The following is a 20,893-nucleotide window of genomic DNA, read 5'->3' on the forward strand; positions in this document are numbered from 1 at the left end:
CAGGGGACTGACAGCATGAGTTCCTTTGTCTCAGACTCTGCATGCTGGGCTTGGCACTTTCCCTGCTCCTGCTTATCACTGACTACCTGTTGGACAGGATTTTAGGGCCTGGTACCACTCCAGCTGCTGCCTTCTGCCTGCTTCAGCTTACTGTGCCAGGGCTCTTCTCTGCCTCTGCCTAAAGGGGATCTGACCTAAGGCTTGTGGAGTGAGTGCAGTGCATGTCACAGGACACTTTTCCTAGAGAGAGAGAGAGAGGGAGGGAGGGAGGGAGGGAGGGAGGAAGGGAGGGAGGGAGGGAGAGACAGAGACAGAGACAGAGACAGAAAGAGAGAGACAGAGAGAGAGACAGAGAGAGAGAGAGAGAGACAGACAGACAGACAGACAGACAGACAGACAGACAGAGAGAAAAATTTTGTTCTCTCCTGTCTCTGCCTCTAATTTCTGCCTGATCCTTCTCTTGGTCCTCTTCCTCCCCTCACTCCATCTTTCTCACACATACACACCCTTCCCTGATTTAGCATATATATAAATGGGAAAAACAATCAGTTCCTAGGAAGAAATAGGAGGTGGAGTTTTATGTGAACCTAGAAAAGTCCATTTGCCAAAAATAGGTATCCATGGTGAATTTTAAAAATATTCAAATCCATTACAAAAAATACAAAGTATATCATATTGCACACACTGCACTGTGAATCTGCAAGTATTGAACGTGGCTGTGGGAATTTCCTGTTTCTTCCAAATATATGTGTGTGTATGCATGTTTTCCACATCTGTGCAGGTGCCCACAGAGCCCAGAAGAGGGCCTTGGTTCCCCTGGAGTTAGGGTTACAAACATTGTGAGCTGTCAGACAAGTGTGCTGGGATCAAACTTAGGTCCTCTCTAAAGTCTTAACCATTAAGATAACTTTGTAGCCCTTCTACTTCATTTTTATAGTAAAAAAATGACACTTACAGATTTTGTGTGGTGGTGGTGGGGTATGTGTGTGCTGTGGTATGCAGGTGTGCAACAGAGCACAGATTACCGGGTTGAGTCTCTCTTTTACCGTGTAGATCCTAAAAACTCAGGGTTTGCTCTTTGAGGAGAGTGCAGAGCCATCGTGCTGACTCTGCTTTACTTTTTGAGGCAGAGCTTTCCACTCTGGCTATACTGTCTGTCCAGCAAGCCACGTGGGTCCTTCTGCCTTGCCTCTCACAGGTGTGTTTGCTAATATTCCTGACCTTTTATGTGAGTGCTGTGGGTGTGAACTCAGGACAAAGGTAGCAGGCACTTCACCAACAGAGCTATCTCCCAGCCTTGTGTTCTTCCCCATCAGTGGGTGGGGTTGGGAGGGAGGAAGCTGATGAAGGAGGGAGGGGAGACATCTAACTGCTCTTTAGGTGAGGACTTGGGGTTTAGTGTGTATAAGCCCTAAGTGACTCATATCACCAGCACTTTAGGAGCCCACAGGACTGTCCTTTATGTTGTATCTAGTCATTGGAGGGTACAGAGCAAGAACGAGCTGGTGACAGCATGTTTTATGATGATTTAGAGACACACACTGGCCTGTGAACTGAGCTGGTGGCAGATAGGAGTCCTGTGTTTGTCCCTAACACTGAACTGACCAGACCTTAACACAAAGCTGTGTATTTTGAGGCATTCTGTAGCCTAGACTGGCCGGGACTCACTATGTAGCACAGGCTGGCTTTAATTCATGGCAGTCCTGCTGCCTCAGTCTCCAGGTGTTGAGATTAGGAATGTGAGCCACTAGCCACCACATTTGCTAGAATCGTGCTTTAAAGAGGTTTGCTGTTTTTCCTTTTCTTTCTTTGTTCAAGGAATTGATCCTTAGGCTTTGAGGTTTGCATTGCAAGCCACATGTGGCTGCTACATCCTTCAAATGTGGTTGCAACAAGAAGGCTTATAAAATTTTGTTTAATTTTAATTGACACAGATATAAATAGAAATATTGGACTAAGGGCTACACTGTGGGACAGCTCAGACTGGTGTCCCCCAGGCTGGTGTGATCTGCTCAAAACAGGGAACACAAGGATGGGAACTAAAATATAATCTTTAAGAAGTGGTGACACACACCTTTAATCCTTGCACTCAGTAAGGCAGATCTCTGAGTCCCAGGCCAGTCTGATCTACAGAGTGGGTTCTGAGACAGCCAGGGCGACACAGAGATCTTGTCTTGGAAAACAAAAACAAAAACAAAAACAGAAACAGAAACAAAAAAGATAGCTGGCTTGCTAGTTAAGAACATATACTGCTCAGGACCCAGCACCCACACTAGGAGCTCATAACAGTGTGTACTCCAGCTCCATGGTTCCAATACCCTCTTTTGGCCTCTGCAGGCACCAGTACATATGTGTAAACATGCACATACAGAGATGTACACACGCATACACAAAACTTAAAAAGTAAAATAAATCTTTAAAGAGAAGAGTGTTTGCAGGGTCAGGAGTGAGTGGGCTGTGGGTGTGAAGGGACTCAGCATCCCTGGGCCTGATATTTATATACACAGTAGTGATTGAGAAGCCTGAGGCTTGCCCAAGGCCAGATCATGTGGAACCTGAAGAAGATGGGTGTGCCACTGTGTGCTGGCTGGGAATCTCAGGGAAGACATGGCCTTGCACAGAGGTAGAGATTGAGTTTGTCCCGAGGGCCACTGAGGACTTTGAAAGGATTCACAGTGACTCCAGTGGCGAACACTGACTGTGTCATCACCTGCAGCAGTGTGTCACCTCTGTTAGCAACACCTGGGTTCCTGTGTGCTTCAGTCACAAGGTGTGATAGTGTGACAGTTCAACACACACAATCACCCTCAAAGTCAAGTCTCAGAGCACTGGAAGACAACTGTCCCTGACCTGCCAGGCCACTGTCCCCACAGGACCAGAGGCCAAAGGAATGCAAATGAAGGAAAAAGAAGTCATGTAAGTGATTCCTGCAGATTCTTGCAGCCCCTAGAGCCAGCCTGAACATTTGCTTGGATTCCAACAGGGGCATGGTTGGGTGTCTCACAGTTAGGGGTTTTCTCAAATGTGCACTTTTAGTTGTCAGCTGAGCCTGTAGCTGCTGTGACATCTAAACTGCAAGAGAGGAGAGGCGGCCTGTCTTGAAGCGTGCTTCTTCTTTCCTGACCTGCACTGGTTTGCAAGCGTCCTCCTCTTCTCCTGTGTTATGAGGAGATTGGACCTAGGGCCTTGTATATGCTAGGCAAGTGCGGTAGTGCCGCTGAGCTGCATTCCAGTCCCTTCACATTGTTTTTGAGACAAGCGAAGTTGTTAAAGGTGGCCTCAGACTTGCTTTTTGGCCCAGGTAGGTCTTGAGCTTTCAATTCTTTTCCCTCAGATTCCAGAGTAGCTTGGAGTACAGTCCTGCAAGACCTGGTCTTGCCTGAGTGGTTAACACTGTACCTGCAGTTACACATGATGGCTCACAGGTGGCGCCATGTGTCTGTCAAACTGAATTCAAAGTTAAGTGTGAGCTGAGCTGCACTGAGGTTCCAGGAGCCGGAAGTATGGTTGCTTTTGATGTTGTGATACTTTTTTGAACAGGTATTGGAAATGAGACTTAGTGCTTGCACTTGGCCAGCCGCTTACCCCCGAGCCATACCCCCAGTCCATATTGTATATTGACAATGAACTTGCTGGTGGTAAAGATTTTTATTTTAAACCTTTCTGACTTACACGTCAGGAGGCTGACAGGTTGTGTGTGTGTATCTAATGTTGTGTCATGGCATTTTCTACCAGCAGAAAGAGGGCACACTTTGCAAAGGTAACTTAAAATGGAGACTTTTGGTAAGGAGGTAATTTTAGAAGGGCTCTTGAAAAAAATATCTAGACAAGACAGTGGGTTTCATGAACACTTGACACCCTTATACTGTGCAAAGGGACACATCAGATCCATCCAGAGCCACTTGGGGAGCGGGGAAGCAGAGGGAGGGGGTGGGCAAAGCATTAGGATGTAAAAATGGACGTCTTCATAAGAAGTTTAGAATCTGTAGGCAGGCAAAGGCCTTATCTCTAATTTAAACTGCACATTCAATTTGGTAAACTTCAGGTGTGCCAGAAATGAATGTAAGAACGCAGATGTCACTTGTATCCCTGATTGTCAGTTATTGATCATCAGTTATTGATCATCAGTTATTGATCATCAGTTATTGATCATCAGTTATTGATTATCAGTTATTGATTATCAGTTATTGCTGAGCTTTTCTTGCGGCTCTGAGTTAGAAGAAGGAGGATGGATGTGTCCCGTCATGGTTATATCTGTGTCCTGTGTGTTCACTCAGCAGTGTTGTAAAAACGCCCTTAATAGAGCAAACTCTCCAGAAACATCATCCTTCATGAAGTTGGTACAGTGCTGACCCTTCCCTGTGTTTGAGTACTTGGTGTTTTTCTGAACTTACATCCCGTTTTTTCTTTACTTTGTTATGTTTTAGGGCATATGCTAGCCTGAGGCTGGCTCTAGGGGCTGCCTCTCCTTCAGATATTTTGGAGTTGGGTGGTTCTACTTTGAGAACCTGCTGACTGGAGAAGGTCTGATCCCTACCTGACTAAGATGCTTTCTGACCTCTCCAGGCCTGTGACTACATTTAGATTTTCAATGGCAGTGTTAAGTGGTTTGCAGAGTTCCTGGGTATCCAGCATGAGCTGATGGAGTGAGGTGATTGTTAGTGAGAGATGCTTGCTTTCTGTCAGGCTCCCTGCAGAGAGACACACTGAGCTCTGCTCCTGCTGAGAGCTTCTGAGGAAGCTGTGTCTCTCTGTCTTCATGGTCAGGAGCGGCTGCTCCAGAGCAGACAGCTGTGTAGCAGCCAAGTCACCTGTGGGCAGCATGAGGCCCGGGTCCCTAGTTTCTTGGCCTTGCTTGCTTAGACTCACATAAGACTGCTGTGATGTCAGAGGTTAGTCAGCTGATGTCACTGCAGAGTGCCTGTAAAGGCACACAGCAGCATTTGGCACTTAGGAAATATGTGCAGGGCTAGGTAGTTTAGTTTCTAAGTAAGCATATGTCTTCCTGTTCTCCCAAGCTCTGAGTTATGCAGGTCTACAGCACTGAGATCTTACAGCACTGCAGAATACTAGGGTATTCTGGTGATCATTTACTTCATTCCCTAGTGGATTATTATTATTTTTTAATTAAGAAATCCATTGCAAATACATGACAAGTAATTGTAAAATTGAGCTGGGTCTTGGACTGGAGGGGAAAAAGGATGTAAAAGTTATTAAAAGACAAAGAAACAAGATATTGAAGGAGCAGTATTTATGAATGCAGCTTTGAAGATGGCCAGTGCAATGTGAGACAGTTTTAGTGTGCACACACCTAAAATGTTTAGGAGGAAGCATGATGCTCTCAGGTGGTTAGACAAAGTGTGAGGATAGGAGGGATGGTGACTGACCTAGTGTCCTTGGAAGAGCCACCTGTGTTACAGGAAGGGACCGTGACCGACTCAGTGTCTTTTGACCGACATAGTGTCTTTCACTAGCTTGGTGAAGATGAACTATTGAGATGGTTAGCAGACCATATGCGTGTCCCCAGCCCCAATAGTGATCCTTTATGAAGAAGGTAGAATCACTATTAAATTCAGCTATTGCACAAGATCTTCTATGTGAACTGAATTGCATTGTAAGTCCCATTCTGTGTTTGATCAGTTTTCTGCCTCAAAAACCAGTTCACAAACAAGCCTGTGGGCCTTCCTCATCCAGATGACTGCTCACAGGGTGACTCACTAGGAAGACTCAGGGGGAGTAAGGACAACCAGTGGGTTCTCAAAATGTGGTACTTCTCAGGTGACCCATCACCATTATCACCATACTTCTTGCTGCTTTCAGGGACTTCATTTTCCTAAGCTTCACTCTTGCTGTAATATTGACCCACACATTTACACACGATGCACTTTGTACAACTAAATGCCCTTAGAGACTTCTATGCCTGTGCACTGTGACAGCCAGGGGAGCACTGTGAAAGCCAGGGGAGCACTGTGAGAGCCACGGGAGCATTGTGACAGCCAGGGGAGCAATGTGACAGCCAGAGAGTACTGTGTCAGCCAGGGGAGCACTGTGACAACCAGATAGTACTGTGTCAGCCAGGGGAGCACTGTGACAGCCAGGGGAGCACTGTGACAGCCAGGGGAGCACTGTGAAAGCCAGGCGAGCACTGTGAGAGCCACGGGAGCATTGTGACAGCCAGGGGAGCAGTGTGACAGCCAGGGGAGCAGTGTGACAGCCAGAGAGTACTGTGTCAGCCAGGGGAGCACTGTGACAACCAGGGGAGCACTGTGTTGGTCAGGGATACAGCCTCTTCCCTTAGCAAGCACTATCACTGGGAAAAGGCACTAAACTCCTAAAGTTGCATTGGGCAGACCATGGGCCACAATGGGTACATTCTCTGGCACAAGAAAGGGCTCATACCTCTAAATCTAAAGATTCTTAAAGGGGCCTATGACTTTGAAAAAGTTTTAAAAATGTAAAAATCACATTTTAAGATATGAACTTCCTGTCATTCTAGAGAAAGACATTTTAGAAACAATATTTGGGACCTACTAACAACATTCATTTCATGTTTTCAAAGAAAATGAACTGTGCTTGCTTTATACATTTAAAAAAGTGAAAGACTGGGTTGGGGAGATGCCTCAGTGGGTAAAAGGACTTACTGTATATGTGTGAGTAACCCAGGTTAGGGTGGCAATCTGCATCCATAACCCAGGTTAGGGTGGCAGTCTGTCTGTGATCTTAGTCTCCTAAGATGAGGTAGGAGGCAGATAGGAGACTCCCTGGAAAGTCATGGGGCAGCCATCCTGAGGTATAGAGTGAATAAGAGTGTGGGTTTCTTGTAGGCTTTCCTAAGGCTATGGGTTGGCTATTAGAGCTGAAATTTCTACATAAACTCATGTTAGAGCTGAACTATGTATCAAGGCAGAAGACTAGATCTGAGATGGCTTTACAGGACTCTGCTCTTCTGCCTCTGTCTCTACTGCCTGCTCTACATATCTCACCTCAGCAGCTGTGGCTCTCAGCTTGGCCATCTCTCACCGGCAGCAAGCAGTAATGACTGGAACAGACCCAGCCTAACCTGGGCTCTCTGGCCTGGATCTGTGTGATTTCGCTTTCCCATAAACTTGTGAGGGATTGGCTGGCTGACAGGGTGCCTGGCATCCAGAAAGGCAGTGTGGGAACTCATGGATCCTTGAAGGATGGTTTTTATTTTCTTTATAGTTTTCTCAAATGATATTTTCTGTCAGAAAGTTAAATGAGGGCAATTTCACTTTCATTGTCCTAAATAATATTCTGTAGCCTGAGAGAACAGAGCTGCCTTTCATTGTAACAGCCAGTCAGTTTCATGATTCTCATCCTGCCTCACCCACCAGATGTCTGGTGTGGTCGCATGATAGAGGCTGGAGTGATCATGGGGCTGTGTGCAGAGGGAGGAGCCATTTGAAAATGTCCCCAGGGGATTTGAATGTGCTTCCTTTCCGCATTGCAGCTCTGAAGGATTCCAGTAGGAGGGAAGACCCTGTTGGCTATTATATAGAGCCTGCGGGTCAGTCAAAGTGGCTTTTCTGGCTTCTTGGCTCTTGTCAGGGTTCTGCCCGGGGCATGGGGAGCGTGGGCATGAATTGCTATGTGTTTTCAGTTGCTTACAGTGTAGGAAGTACCAGGTAAATGTTTGGTATTGTGCTGTCACAAATATATATATATATAATGTATGCCTATTGGCTAGCGAAAGGTCTCAGGTGAGGGATTTAAGGGGGGCAGTTATTAATGCCATGTAGAATCAGACATGTTGGAGACTCTGAGGAGTTCAGACCCTAGTGACAGAGACAGACAGCATGGTAGAGCTCTGAGGAGAGTCAGCCCACAAAGCAGGAGTGCCACTCTTAAAGAAAGCAGGAGCCCATTCTAGAGCCCACTTTAGGGGACCACAGCCAGAAATGCAGATTGGGGTCACCCCAGATTCCATAGTGCAATGTGGAAGCAATTTCAGAGTTTTACAGGATGAAGAAAGTTATAGGTCAAAACAAGTTCAAATGCATTGGTGGGCATGTAAGAGAGGCAACTAGAGCAAGATGGGGGAGCCTTTCTGTAGGCCCCAAATTCTATTCGTAGACTGTCTTAACTTTTGGTTTGGCGGAAACTCGGGATCTTCTAGGCTGATAGCTTACTAAGGCTTTTATACATTAGTCAAAGGATGTTTGTTCTGACACAGAGGTGGACAAGGAATGGCTATTCAGGGGCTAAAGCTAGCCTAAGATAGGCAACTTGCTTCTCGAGCTGCAACGTCCCAGCCTCCCCATATCTCTGCAGTTTGTAACCAGTCTTTGCAAACACAGCAAACCTGTGCTTTCTGGCTGGTGGTGTCAGCTGAGGGATTCCAGGGGACTCAGTGCAGGGAAGAGGAGAGGGTGTGGGAGAGTTGCTGCAGGCAGCCCAGCAGCAGTCTGCCTTCAACTCCGACAGGGGGCGCTCATGCTGCACAGTGTGTTACTTACACAAGTCATCCTGCTGTATGCAGAGACTGAACCATCACAGGCACTCAGTCTCACCCAAGGCTGCGCACTGTCCACTTTGGTCTTTCAGAACGTCGTTCTTTCTAGAGGCTCCACAATGTTCAGAGATTTTGGACGTCGTCTGCAGAGAGATTTGAAAAGAGTGATGGACGCCAGGTTAAAACTGAGCCAAGAGCTCAGTGGAGGCAGGATAAAGGTAGGAGGCTGTGTGCCAGCCGCTGTGGGGGTAGAGCCAATCTTCACTGGGGGGTAGCCGAGGGTTGATGCTGGAATTCATGGGAGGTCGTCCTTAAACCCACCCGGGTCAGGCATCAGTGTGTGTGACCAGGGTGATGCAGAGACTAGATGGGCTTATGGTGAGGAGATGTTTTCATTAAATGGAAAAAACTGCTGTGCGTGGGGAGCCAGGCCATGCTCATCCAAGACCACAGCTCTGAGCTGCGGGGTGCTGTCTGGACTTCTCCCTGAGGTGGGCTTTGGTGGGGAAGAGAACCTATGGCAGTGAAGGTGCCCGCTGTTATAGTGTTTGTTTTGTTATAGTGTTTGGGGGTTCACTTTGTAACTGGCCTTGCTACACCCTGTGATTTGTTTGAGGGAAGCTATTGGTTTGATTAATTGTGTGTTTTAGTATTGGAAGAAGGGGTCTCCTGAATCTGTGGGCTGGGCCTATAGCATGACTGAGGCCATCACCGGAGGAGTCACTGTCTATCATGGACACACTGCTTGGAGGATGCAGTGCACAGACTAAATGCAGACTAAATGCAGTTGCTTTCTTTTTCAGCCTAAGCCTGTGGAGGTGCAGGTGATCACTCACCACATGCAGTGCTATGCCGTGTGGTTTGGAGGCTCGATGCTAGCCTCAACTGTAAGTCCCTGATCTCTTGTCATTTGTGCTTTCCTATTGAGTTTGGATAAGTACTGTCTACAAATGTGAAATAACATGTGTTCTGTTTGCATGGCTTTAAATAGGCAAAACAAATTCTACTTGATATAAGAATATTTTAGTCACTTAAATTGTATGCTTTATAAACAAACACGGTGGTGGCACATGCCTTTAATCCCAGCATTTAGGAGGCAGAGGCCAGCCTGGTCTACACAGTGAGTTCCAGGACAGTCAGGGCTACATAGAGAAACCCTGCCTTGAAAAGAACAGCAACCAAAAACAGAACAAAAGAAAGAAAGAAACAAACAAACAAAACACCCCACTACTACCACCACCACTATCAAAAACCAAATAAATAAATAAATAAATAAATAAATAAATAAATAAATAAATCCACCCCGCTCATTGTCCCTTCCAAGTGGTTATTTTAATTATTAATATTCCCCCTACCCCCAGAGTTTGTTAGCAGCCATTTTTAGTTCAAGTTGACACATATTTGATCCCAGTAAGGGAAACTAAGTAGATTTGTTGTTGCTTTGTAAAGTTGGAAATTGCTGAGTGAATTTTAAAAAGTGAAGTCAACTTCTGCCTGGTTTGTTATCAGGTCAGATGTGGTACCGTGATTGTCTGGGACCCATGGATAAGTCCCTCCCATTTGCTCAATGTTTTCCTCTTTCCACCTGCTCATCTTCTTCCTCCTGCTGGCTGCTCCTCCTGCAGCCGGAGTTCTTTCAGGTCTGTCACACCAAGAAGGACTATGAGGAATATGGCCCAAGCATCTGCCGCCACAACCCGGTCTTTGGAGTCATGTCCTAGTGTCTGCGTTGGAGCAATTGTCTGACAGTGTCCTGTTGGGGAATAAGTGTCCTTCAGAACCCAGAGCAGCCACGGCTCCTGTACATAGCAGTGTGGAATGGGTGTGTGAGCAGCGTGCTTTCATCACCAGTGGGGCCGGGCACAGTCTTCCCAGTAAAGCCATTTATCCGGTATGACTGTTCGTGGTCCTCCTCCCAGCCCCTCCCCTCCTGTCCCTCCCACTCTCTCTCCTTTCCACCCGAGCTTCTGGTCAAGTGTAGCTCTGAAGGAGTCCATGCAACTGTAGAAACTCCTAGAGGATGCAGTGGATTCTCCAGGAAAGACTGTAAGGTGGGGGAACCCTGGCCTTCCCAGCCTATTTTTGTAACTAAAATGTTACAAACTTGAAATACAAATTGATGTTTATATTTCCTATCATTTTGTATTTTATGGTATTTGGTATAACCAGCTAATGCTAAGCATGAGTAGTCACAGAGTTCATGGATGTCAGAGTTCTGTAATAAAGTACTTGATTGTGAGGCATGTTCTGATGTGTGTACAGGCTTTATGCCACGTCTGCTGGGAAGTGATTACATGTTGTTGGGGTGGTGTGACATCTGAGCACCAACCGCTGTTGAGTGAGAGTTGCTACAGATGTATCTAACTTCCTGGAGCTGCTTTATAGAAGACAATGGTTTAATGTTGTTGAGTGCGGGATGAAATACTATTGCACTGTTGTAATAAAGGCTGCTAGAATCTTTATAACTGTTCCTTGTGGTCACTTTTGCCTCCCCATCCATTCAGAGAACCTCAGACTCTATAGGTTTGCAGACAACTGATGATTGATACTGTGTGTGTGTGTGTGTGTGTGTGTGTGTTTGTCTTAAAAGTGCCATCAAGCCTGGGTGGACAGCCTGCCTGTTGTGTTTTGGACGGTGGTGTGGACATCCTTGGGGTGTCCAGGCTGCTTTCTTAGGAAGCATTCAGTGCTCTGATGTCTGCTGAGTGACTCCTCACTCAAGTGTAGGTTAGTAGATCCAAAGCTCTCCCTTCTCCCAGAATCCTTGTTACTTTAAAAATTGTTGTTATAGTCCTCCAAGTTGTGAGGCATGTTTTTCTCTCAGACACAAGTTTATTTTGGAAACTTGAGCTTTGAGGCCTCCTATCTCTCCACATTTGATTCTTCCTGTCAGTTATTCACAGCCATCCTGAATCTGAGAATAGTCAATGATTCTGCGAACCAGAGAGACTACATCCAGGGAACTGTAAATAATTTAAAAAAAAATTAGTTAGTGTGTGTGTTTACACACACGTATGGTCTGTATTTATGTGTGTGTGGTATATATATCTGTGTGTACATGTGTTCATGGTATGTGTGTGCATGGTGTGTAAATGTGTGTGTGTGCAGTGTATATATGCATATATGTGTGTGCTCAGTGTGGTGTGTATAGATGTGTATATGAGTGGTATGTATATGTGTGAGCACAATTGCCAAGGTTCCCACATGAAGGTCAGAGACAACTTGATGTAGTTGGTTTTCTCTTCTTTCACCTTCACTAGGTCTGGGATTGAATCATGTCTGCAGGCTCGCATGTGCCTTTTCCAGTGGAGCTGTCTTACTGGATCCTTGTGTAACTTTCATTGTAGCATAATTATTCTTACTCTAAAATGGACTTTATTATTTTAAAATACTTAATGAATATTTATTACATGAATATACATTTCATTCACTTTGCTTGACAATGTGCTTTGGAGTGCTCACGTGCATATATATATATACACACACATACACATATATATATAATATATATATACACACACACACACAACTTTGTAATACTTGTATGCTTATAGTCTCAGCATTTACCTTGCAGAGGGAGGAGGGTCACTACAAGCTTGAGGTCTGCCTGTGGGTTTTAGGTCAGCCAGGGATATACTTGGTGTTTGGGATGGCTCACTGAGTAAAGGCTGTGTTGTACAAGCCCAACAACCTGAGTCTGATCTCTAGCACTCATAGTGCACAGAAAGAGAACTGAGATTCCACGGTTGTCCTCTGACCTCTATCTATATGCTGTGATATATATGCTAATATATGCTAATGTGCATACACATGTACACTATTAATAAAATGTTCCCCACAGTTAAAAACAAAGCAAAACCCAACATACACACACACACACACACCCACACACACTCACACCACACACACTGTCTGTGTGTTTACATACACACACACATACAAACACAGACAGTGTACTCATCACAGTCATGTGTGGGCAGCATCATCTAATACAAAGCCAGCTTTGCAGCAGACTGTTGAGTACACACGGGTGTTGTGCAGATAGGATGGAAAACACCATTCTACCATGCTGACAGCATGGTCCACCGTAGAGCGGTCTCTCCTCTCAATAGCATATCTGACTGTATTGTAGCTTACTGCTGCTGTCACACTGCACAAGAGCCAGTGACAGGCCATGTTGCTAGAAAAGAGCAACACTGGGAGTGTGAAAGTCCAAGAATAATGCACGTGAGGGTGTTGTCTGCAAGTGTGAATTAACTGTATTAGTGTAGTATCAGGTGAGGCAGGCTACTCACAAAGGAAAGAGCTTTGTTTAGCTGCCAAGCTCAGGGGTTCAAGGGCATCAGTTCGGCTCTGGTGAGGGCCTTCTCATTTGCTCATGGTGTGGTAGATGGTCACAGTGGGAACATTGTGGGAGTGAAGACTGCATCTGGGTTCAGGAAGCCACAGAACACTGGGTGAGCTTCTGTAATGACCCTCTCTTGGGCATTATCTCAGTCTCTTCGGAGGGCAGAGCCCCCAGAGTGACCCAAAGGCTCTTTACATAATGGGTTCCAGGCTAGCCAGGGAGATGTGTAGTGATAGTCTTGAGATATAGAGCAAGCCAGTGAGATGGCTCTCTGAGCAAAAGCTGTGTGAGCCTGACATGCTGAGTTTGATCCCCAGCACCTACTGTGGAAGGAGAGAACTGACCCAAGGCTGGTCATCACTTGAGATTTATCATCATTTGAGATTTGCATTCTGTTTCCCCTGCCCCAAATAGCGGTGCCCCAGGACCAAGCCTCCTACTCACGAGGCTAGAGGACAGAGCACATCCATGCTGTAGCTGTAGGTATTTATGGATAGGAAAGGGCAGAGTGTAGGAGCCTCACAGCCTGTTGATTCAAGCAAACCCTGAGGGGCATGGAGCAAATCTGCTACCATGGAAGAAACCTACAGTATCCTGTGCTGTTTCCTGTGTGACAGAGATGCTCAACCACAGTCTCCCAATCAAGGGTTCGGGGTCTTTAGTTGTCTTTCATCCAGACACACATTTCTCTGCACTTCCTTGGGAACTTTGGCTCCTCACCACCTTTCAGCTGCTTTACTGCAACCAATCCTGCTTGGTCTGTCTGCCTCAGTCACATCCTCTGCATCTATATGTCAGTGTTGACACTCATGTTGGCCAAACTAGAGCCAGTGTGACTGGCTCAGACCCAGAGTGTCTACCTAATTCTATTTGCCACAAGATTGTTTTGAAACTCTTTTATTCATTCATTTTTTTAAAATTAAAATTGTGTGTGTGTGCATGTGTGTGTGTGTGTGTGTGTGTGTGTGTATGTGTGGGGTGTATGTGTTTATGTGAGTGCACATGCCTATGGAGGCTAGAGGTCAGCATTGGATGTGTTTCTCAATCACGCTCTAGCTTTTGAGACAGTGTTTCACGACCAACCTGTAGCAAACTAGTTCGACTATACTGGCTGGCCAGTGACCTCCTATCTCGCCCTACCCTGCCTCCATGCTAGGCTTCTAGCCATGTGCCACTATGTCTTGGCTCTTTACATGGGTAACAACTCAGACCCTTAGGCTTGTGTGACAGGCACAAGTTGAAACTCCTTCCCAGCCCAGTGATCATTTTAGTTTAGATATAAAATATAGAGAGCAATATGTTCTACTGCAATGCAACTACACGGTGCTGTCCTCTGCAACCCCGGCTCAGACACATCTTAGAGGAAGTATGTCAGAAGTGGGCAGTGGGGAGAACAAGGAAGGTGCCCAGAGCCTGCTTCCATTCTCAGTCTCCAGGGTGGAGCTGGGCTGCAACTGGGTCTGCAAGCCCTGAGAAAAAGACCCAGAGCTGTAAGTATAGGCTCAGAGCTGTAAGTATAAAGACTGGCTACCTTTAAGTCAATGATACCTACTTTCCTCTTCCCTCAATATCCCAAGCATTCTAAGGACCTAGTTGCTGTCAGGAGGTTCAAGGATTTTTTTTTTTTGTTGTTTATTGATTAAAGGTGTCAGATACTGTATAGAAAACTAAAATATGATTTGGTCACTTTATAAAGAAGGAATATGTTAAAATTATATCACTAATTAAAAAAAAATCCCACACACTTTTGGTTCAGGTTGACTTAGCCTAGATTGCAATGTAGAATTGGGAGGAAAGGCAAGCATCCCTGAGAGAAAGGCCCATGACTTCGAGTGAAGTTTCCTGTAGACTACTTGTGTCCAAGTTGGCTTTCTCTTGCTGTGATAAAGACCATGACCTAGAGCAACTCCAAGAAGAATGAGTTTGTCTGGCTTACATATCCTCATTACAGTCTACAAGGAAAGGAACTCAGACAGGAACCTGGAGGTAGGAAATGAAGCAGAGGCCATGGAGGAGTGCTGCTTTTTGGCTTGTTCACCGAAGCTCGCTCACCCTGCCAAAGGGCGGCCCCATCCCAAGGCCCTCCCACATCAACAACTAATCAAGAAAACACCCATGAACGTGCCTATAGGCAATCTGAAGCATTTTTCTCAATCGAGGCTTCTCTTCGCAGATATCTCTAGTTTATGTCAGGTTGACAAAACTGAAACCAAGACACCATGTTGATCAATATCATCTTTAACAAACACACCCTAGAATTATAAGCTAGCAGTTCTTCGACCTGTTAAAGTGCTTTGATAGAGCTTTGCCCTGTTTACCAGGTTGAGACACCGGTTCTCATCTATGTAGAAAAAAGTATTATAAATTATATGGCTTTAATTTAGAAAAAAGCTCATGATTTAACTGTTCCACAGTGAGTATGGACTTTAAAGCCTTATGTTGTACAATATAAATGCAACCAGCTTTATCTGTCCATTGTGACTGATTGGTGAATCTCTCTGCCTCTCTTTCCACCCTGTGCTCAGCCCTGCCTCTTACTTCAATGTCCCCCCCTCCCCGCTCTCACCCTCTGCCCAGCCCTGCCTCTTGCTTCAATGCCCCCCCTTGCTATTACCCTCCTTTACCTCCTCCTCCCTGGACCAAACAAGGCTTACCTGATGAGTCACAGTGGCTAGCTCAGAGTTGTTATTCTTTATACTCCAGGAAAAGCCCCATTTTAAAAACTGCAGGCACTCACAAGTGCTTCTTCTGTTACCACATAGGGTGAGATTAAGGGGAAAATAAATATAGGGGGAAAATAGAACTTGCCAGAGTTGGGGACTCCATTGCTGCTGCTCCAGGTGATGTGTGCACTACTGCTGAGGTGTATCTATCCTCTGGCCACTGCTCTCACGGAAGCTGGGCTCTGAGTGTTGGGATATGAATGACTCTTATCATAAGGATTCCAATAGTATCATAAAATTAGAATAGAATTTCAGAGCTGGCGGATGCACCTGGAGAGCAGGTGACTGAGCGTGTGTGTTGATGTAGCAAGTCTCAGGTGGTCCCTCCAGTCTGGTTAGAACTGGAGGGTGGCCTTGAGAAATGTCCCCTCAGCAAGAGGCAGGAGAAATCCCCCACGTTAGACCTGCTGTGTGAGTGTGTTTCAGGGTGACAGTGGTTCCTGCTACAGCTTCCTAAGTGACTAACAGGCTCTCATGAGACTAAAGTGCAGACCTGAGGTTCATTCCTTCCTTGGGCTCCTCCCCTTGTGTCTCCTCTACAGATGGTCCGGCTGGGTCGACCTCTCAGCTTAATCAGCACAGCTGATTTCAAAGAGTGCCCTGCTAGGAAAATTGACTTGTTACATGATCTGTACTTAATTAAAGAGCATTTTATAATGTTTCTTTTTAAATGTATTGTCAGGCTTGCTAAATAGAAATATAAATTGATTGCAAGGCAATTGTAATGGATGACTGACAAGGAAAGAAATCTTTATTACAAAGTGACAGGGGTCTGCGGAGGGTGCTTGGTGTCTTTCCGGAGGATCTGAGTTTGGCTACCAACATTCGATATGGGATGGCTCAAAACTGCCTACAACTGCGGCTCTCTTCTGACCTCCACAGGCACATTGAGTGCTTACACATATATATGAATAAAATTTAAAAAATAAGTATTATAAAAAGAAGATATCGCTTGATCTTAGGATTATAAAGGTTGCATTTTTACAAACCCTGACTTATTCTCAGTTAAGGAAGCAGCTGTGTAGTCTCTCCTCTCAGATAGTATATGAGTACTGGGAATTTTTAAATTTTCATTTCATGAAATATACTTTTAAATTATTAAAAGTGAATAATTATAAACCTAAAGGTTTATGATGTCAAATAAAAACTTAATGACCTGCTTTGGCTGCAGTTCCAATATCTGGAGGTCAGATCAATGCAGTAGTCTTGCCTACTTTATACCTACTGAGTGAGTCTGATGTTTTCCCAGCACTGACTCAGGGAGATGCCCAGGAATGGTAGAGCTGACACCCCAGGTGTTAACCACAGGCTTTTCTCTAGTCACTGAGCAGACCTGGGGAGGAGAAGAGATACTGACTGCATATGACCCATGACCTCTGCTGACCAGCAAGAAGTGGGGAAACTGTACCTGCAGCTGCGAGAGGCAGGGAGATACAATGAGGGAGGTGTTCTGGTGTGTGTGTGTGTGTGCTTCGATGTGACTGACGTTAACAAGGGCTGTGAGAAGTCACAATGAATGAATGAGAAGTTACAATGGCTGGATGCAGTCACCGTCACATGTGTGCCACAGATGGCCACAGCTTATTATCATAGAGTACAGGAATAGTGGGAAGGAGTTTATTTTTATTTTTGTGTATGAGTGTTTTGACTGCATGCATGTCTGTGTACCAGCTGCATGCCTGGTGCCCATGAAGTCTAAGTAGGAGCACCAGATTCCTTGAAACTGAAACGGGTAGTGTGAGCTGCCACAGGATACTAGCAATTGAACCAGAATCCTTTGGTTCTAGAAGAGCAGCTAGTGCTCTTAACCACTGGGCCATCACCTAGTCCCTTGTTTATAATTTTTAAACCGGAGCTACCAATAAGGTCATTTTCTGGCCAAATTTAGAAGTATTTTCGTTTCTACCCTCCACCCCCCACCTCACTGTGCTTGCTTATTTTGTAAAGAAAAAGAAAACTCCCAGTGTGCTCTGTCTGTATAGTGGTATTAGAGAGCTACCAAAGAAAAGCCCAAGGTCCAGCAGCCTACAGGAGTCCTATGAGACTGATAACTAGAAAAAAGCTCACTAGCAGAGCACGCCTGCTCAGTATGAAGACATAGACGCCTGCCCATGACATCTTTTATCTTAATTAGGGTAGTAGACTCAACTTGCCATTCTGATAATTCGGCCATTTTCTCAAGCTGAATTAGCATGTTTTAACTTATTTATTCATTAGGTCTTATGTTCATAATAAATTAAACTTTATTAAGGCATGGTTGTGTGATGTAATTACAGTTCTCTGAATTAGAGTTTAAGGAAGTTACTGCTATACTCTATGTGACCTCAGTGTTCCCTAAGAACAAGTGTTACTAGCATTATAAAATTTCTGAAAATGCACAGTTTAGGTCTTGGTTGATTTACAGATAGTTGACCTCTACAGAGCTGGTATTCTGAGCAGAGACTTTAGGCCCAGCAGTGGCAACCCCAGTAGGGTTGAGAGTTAACAGACACTAACAACAGGGTGCATCATTTCCTGAGGTGCTTCCTTGGGAAGTTGTTATGTTCATGATGCAGGGAGGTGGTGCTTGTCTTTGCTCTGAAGTGGGGTGGGGCAGTGGTGTAGAAACCATTCCCCTTGACAGCTTTTTTGGGGTTCATTTCCATGTTTAATTACCCCCCCTGGTGTGTGTGTGTGTGTGTGTGTGTGTGTGTGTGTGTGTGTGTGTGTGTTTGTATAAAGTCATGCACACATGCCATGACATACTTGCGGATGTCAGAGGACAACTTGTGACAGTTTTGTCCTTTTACTATGTAGGACCCAGGGATAGAATTCAGGTCACCAGGCTTTGCCACAAACACTGAGGCATCTCACTGTCCTCCTCCTCCTCTTCCTCCTCTGCCCCTCCTCCTCTCCCTCCTCCTTTTTTGAGCAAAGACAACTCACTAATGCAATGTTCTAGAGAGAGAGAGAGAGAGAGAGAGAGAGAGAGAGAGAGAGAGAGAGAGAGAGAGAATGCATACTTATGCAGGCATGCACACACACTTATGATCCCCCCCCACCCCAAGCACTACAGTTCCAGTGGATTGTCTGAAAAGCCATCAGCCATGAATACTAGAATTACTCCAAGGCCCCATCTCCAGGTGATCAGGAAATAGATATGATCTCTACCCACCCCCACTATTGGATAAGGACTAGCTTTCCTCTTCTACTCTCCCTCTATACCATGGAGGCAATGGGAGAGACATGAACTGAGCTCACCATCCTATGCTGCATCCCATGGGCCAGTGCCAGTTCAAGGGCCACACAGGAGTCACTTGTGAGCCTCACAGAGGGACAAATCATGGCGACTCCATTGGCTCTCAGTGGCCTGGGCTTCATTCTCAGCAGTTGTTCCTGAGCCTGTGCTGGATAGTGGAGCATAGGCAAGCTCCAAGGGTTAGGGAGCTTTGGGCTGACAGTGGGACATGGTGCCTCTCAAGGCTTGTGAGAGGTTTTAGGATGCTGGAGGCTCTTGCACTTTCCACAGCCTGGGCCGGCATCTGGGACCTACCTGCAAACCAGTGGGAACAGGCTGTGGGAGACAGTCTTGGCCAGACACCCTGGAACAGCTGCCTGCAGATGGGTCTGTCTGTTGGTCCCCCAGCTGGGTCTGCTAATGAAGGATGCCTTCATCGCTGCTCCTGGAAGACTCCATTGAATATGGAAGAGAACCCAAGCGTTTTAGAAAGGAAAAACAAAAACAAAAACCCTAAGCTTCAGGATATTGCTTTCATTGTGAGCTATGAGAAAAGAGTATCTTTTAATGGTCATTGGTAAGAAATAATTAAGGAGAATTTCAGTTACAGGGAACTTTGCAGAAAGGCTGTAATTAGCAAAATGGGGCTCCTGTCTCTTGGTGCATCTTTCATCTCCTTACTGTGCTCATCCTCATCTGGCTGAGCAACATTGGATCTGTAGCTCTCCTCAAGCTGTATTTAGGTCTAAGCCTTTGAAAAGGAAGCCTAGTTCTTTAACTGAGAGTGTACTTGAATTTCAAACACAATAGCCCAAGGGGAGGGAATCAGACACCTGGGGATGGCAGTGGTTCTGACTGATGGGAACTGCAGAATGTGTCCATGGGTCCAGGTGACAACAGACTTCTGTCCCTTAGGACATGAGCCTTTGGTCATGAGTGAAAGAGAGAGAGAGGTTGTGATGTTGACTAGAGAGCATTCCAGGAGGAACTAGGAGCCTCGTGCTCCATATTCATATTTAAAAGTTATGTGCCCAAGGGAGAATTTTATATTAGATATTTTCTTATTTACATTTCAAATGTTATTCCCTTTCCTAGTTTTCTCTCTGAAAATCCCCTGTCCCCTCCCCCCTCCCCCTGCTCCCCAACCCACCCACTCCCATTCCTGGTCCTGGCATTCCCCTATACTGGGACGTAGAACCTTCATAGAACCAAGGGCTAAGGGAATAATTTGAAAGAGGGAAATAGTTTTTGAGAAATGTTAGTGACATCCTATTTGATGTTTCCAACATTACTCATAGACTGGGTGATGGTTTGTCCCTGTGGGTTCTCCTGTTTCTACCCCTGTTCCTTCCCTGCACTGCAGGACTTGAGAGTGGACCCATGCTCTCTTTCTCTGGAGAATGTGAAGAAAAGGGAAATATTCAAACTCTTCTCTGGCCTGAGCAGATGGCCCAGTGGGCAAACACTTGCAGCTCACACATGAAGTTCAGATCCTAGCATCCAGATAACAAGGCAGAGACAGAGACAGAGACAGTATAGTAGCTGGAGCTTGCTGACTGCCAGCCTAACCCCAAAGCACAATTCATGGAGAGACACTTCCTGAAAGGAATAAGACAGAAAGTGATGAGGAAGACACATGCTGCCCTCCTCTGGCCTTCTCCCATGTGCATAGGTGCATAGGTGTATGCACTGGCACATATTAGTGTTCATATATGATATACTTGTGACACACCACACACACACATACTGTACTGGCTGGTTTTGTGTCAACTTGACACACATTAGAGTCATCAGAGAAGAAGGAACCTCGGTTGAGGAAATGCCTCAATAAGACCCAGCTGTAACTCATTTAATTTCTCAGTTATTGATAGATGAGTTGGACCCAGTTCATGGTGGGTGGTGCTGTCCCTGAGCTGGTGGTCCTGGGTTCTATTAGAATGCAGGCTGAACAAAAAGCAGCACCCCTCCATGTTCTCTGTATCAACTCCTGACTCCAGGTTCCTGTCCTGCTTGAGTACCTGCCCTGACTACTACTATTGTGTGAGGTTCAATGTGTGCTTTGAGCTTCAGTATCGTTTCTTTTACAAATGTGGGTTCCCTTGCATTTAGAGCATAGATGTTCAGAATTAAGA

General features: G+C 45.6%; 1 protein-coding gene across 1 annotated transcript; it reads left to right on the forward strand.

Annotated features, from left to right (window-relative positions):
• Positions 1-8,454: 8,454 nt before the first annotated feature.
• Positions 8,455-10,326, forward strand: LOC147005005 (actin-related protein 3B-like). Its single transcript, XM_085836152.1, has 3 exons — positions 8,455-8,691; positions 9,277-9,360; positions 10,099-10,326. The coding sequence occupies exons 1-3, from the start codon at positions 8,455-8,457 to the stop codon at positions 10,192-10,194; spliced, it is 417 nt and encodes a 138-aa protein (XP_085692278.1). The 3' UTR covers positions 10,195-10,326.
• Positions 10,327-20,893: the final 10,567 nt, after the last annotated feature.

This window comes from Mus caroli, unplaced genomic scaffold, assembly GCF_978045245.1.
Source record: "Mus caroli unplaced genomic scaffold, Mus_caroli_1 scaffold_4, whole genome shotgun sequence".
NCBI lineage: Eukaryota > Metazoa > Chordata > Mammalia > Rodentia > Muridae > Mus > Mus caroli.

Coding starts and splice junctions, on each gene's coding strand:
- LOC147005005 (XM_085836152.1), top strand. CDS start 8,455: ATGCTGCACAGTGTGTTACTTACACAAGTCATCCTGCTGTATGCAGAG. Junction 8,692..9,276: donor TCAGTGGAGGCAGGATAAAG/GTAGGAGGCTGT, acceptor TTTCTTTTTCAG/CCTAAGCCTGTGGAGGTGCA. Junction 9,361..10,098: donor GCTCGATGCTAGCCTCAACT/GTAAGTCCCTGA, acceptor CTCCTCCTGCAG/CCGGAGTTCTTTCAGGTCTG.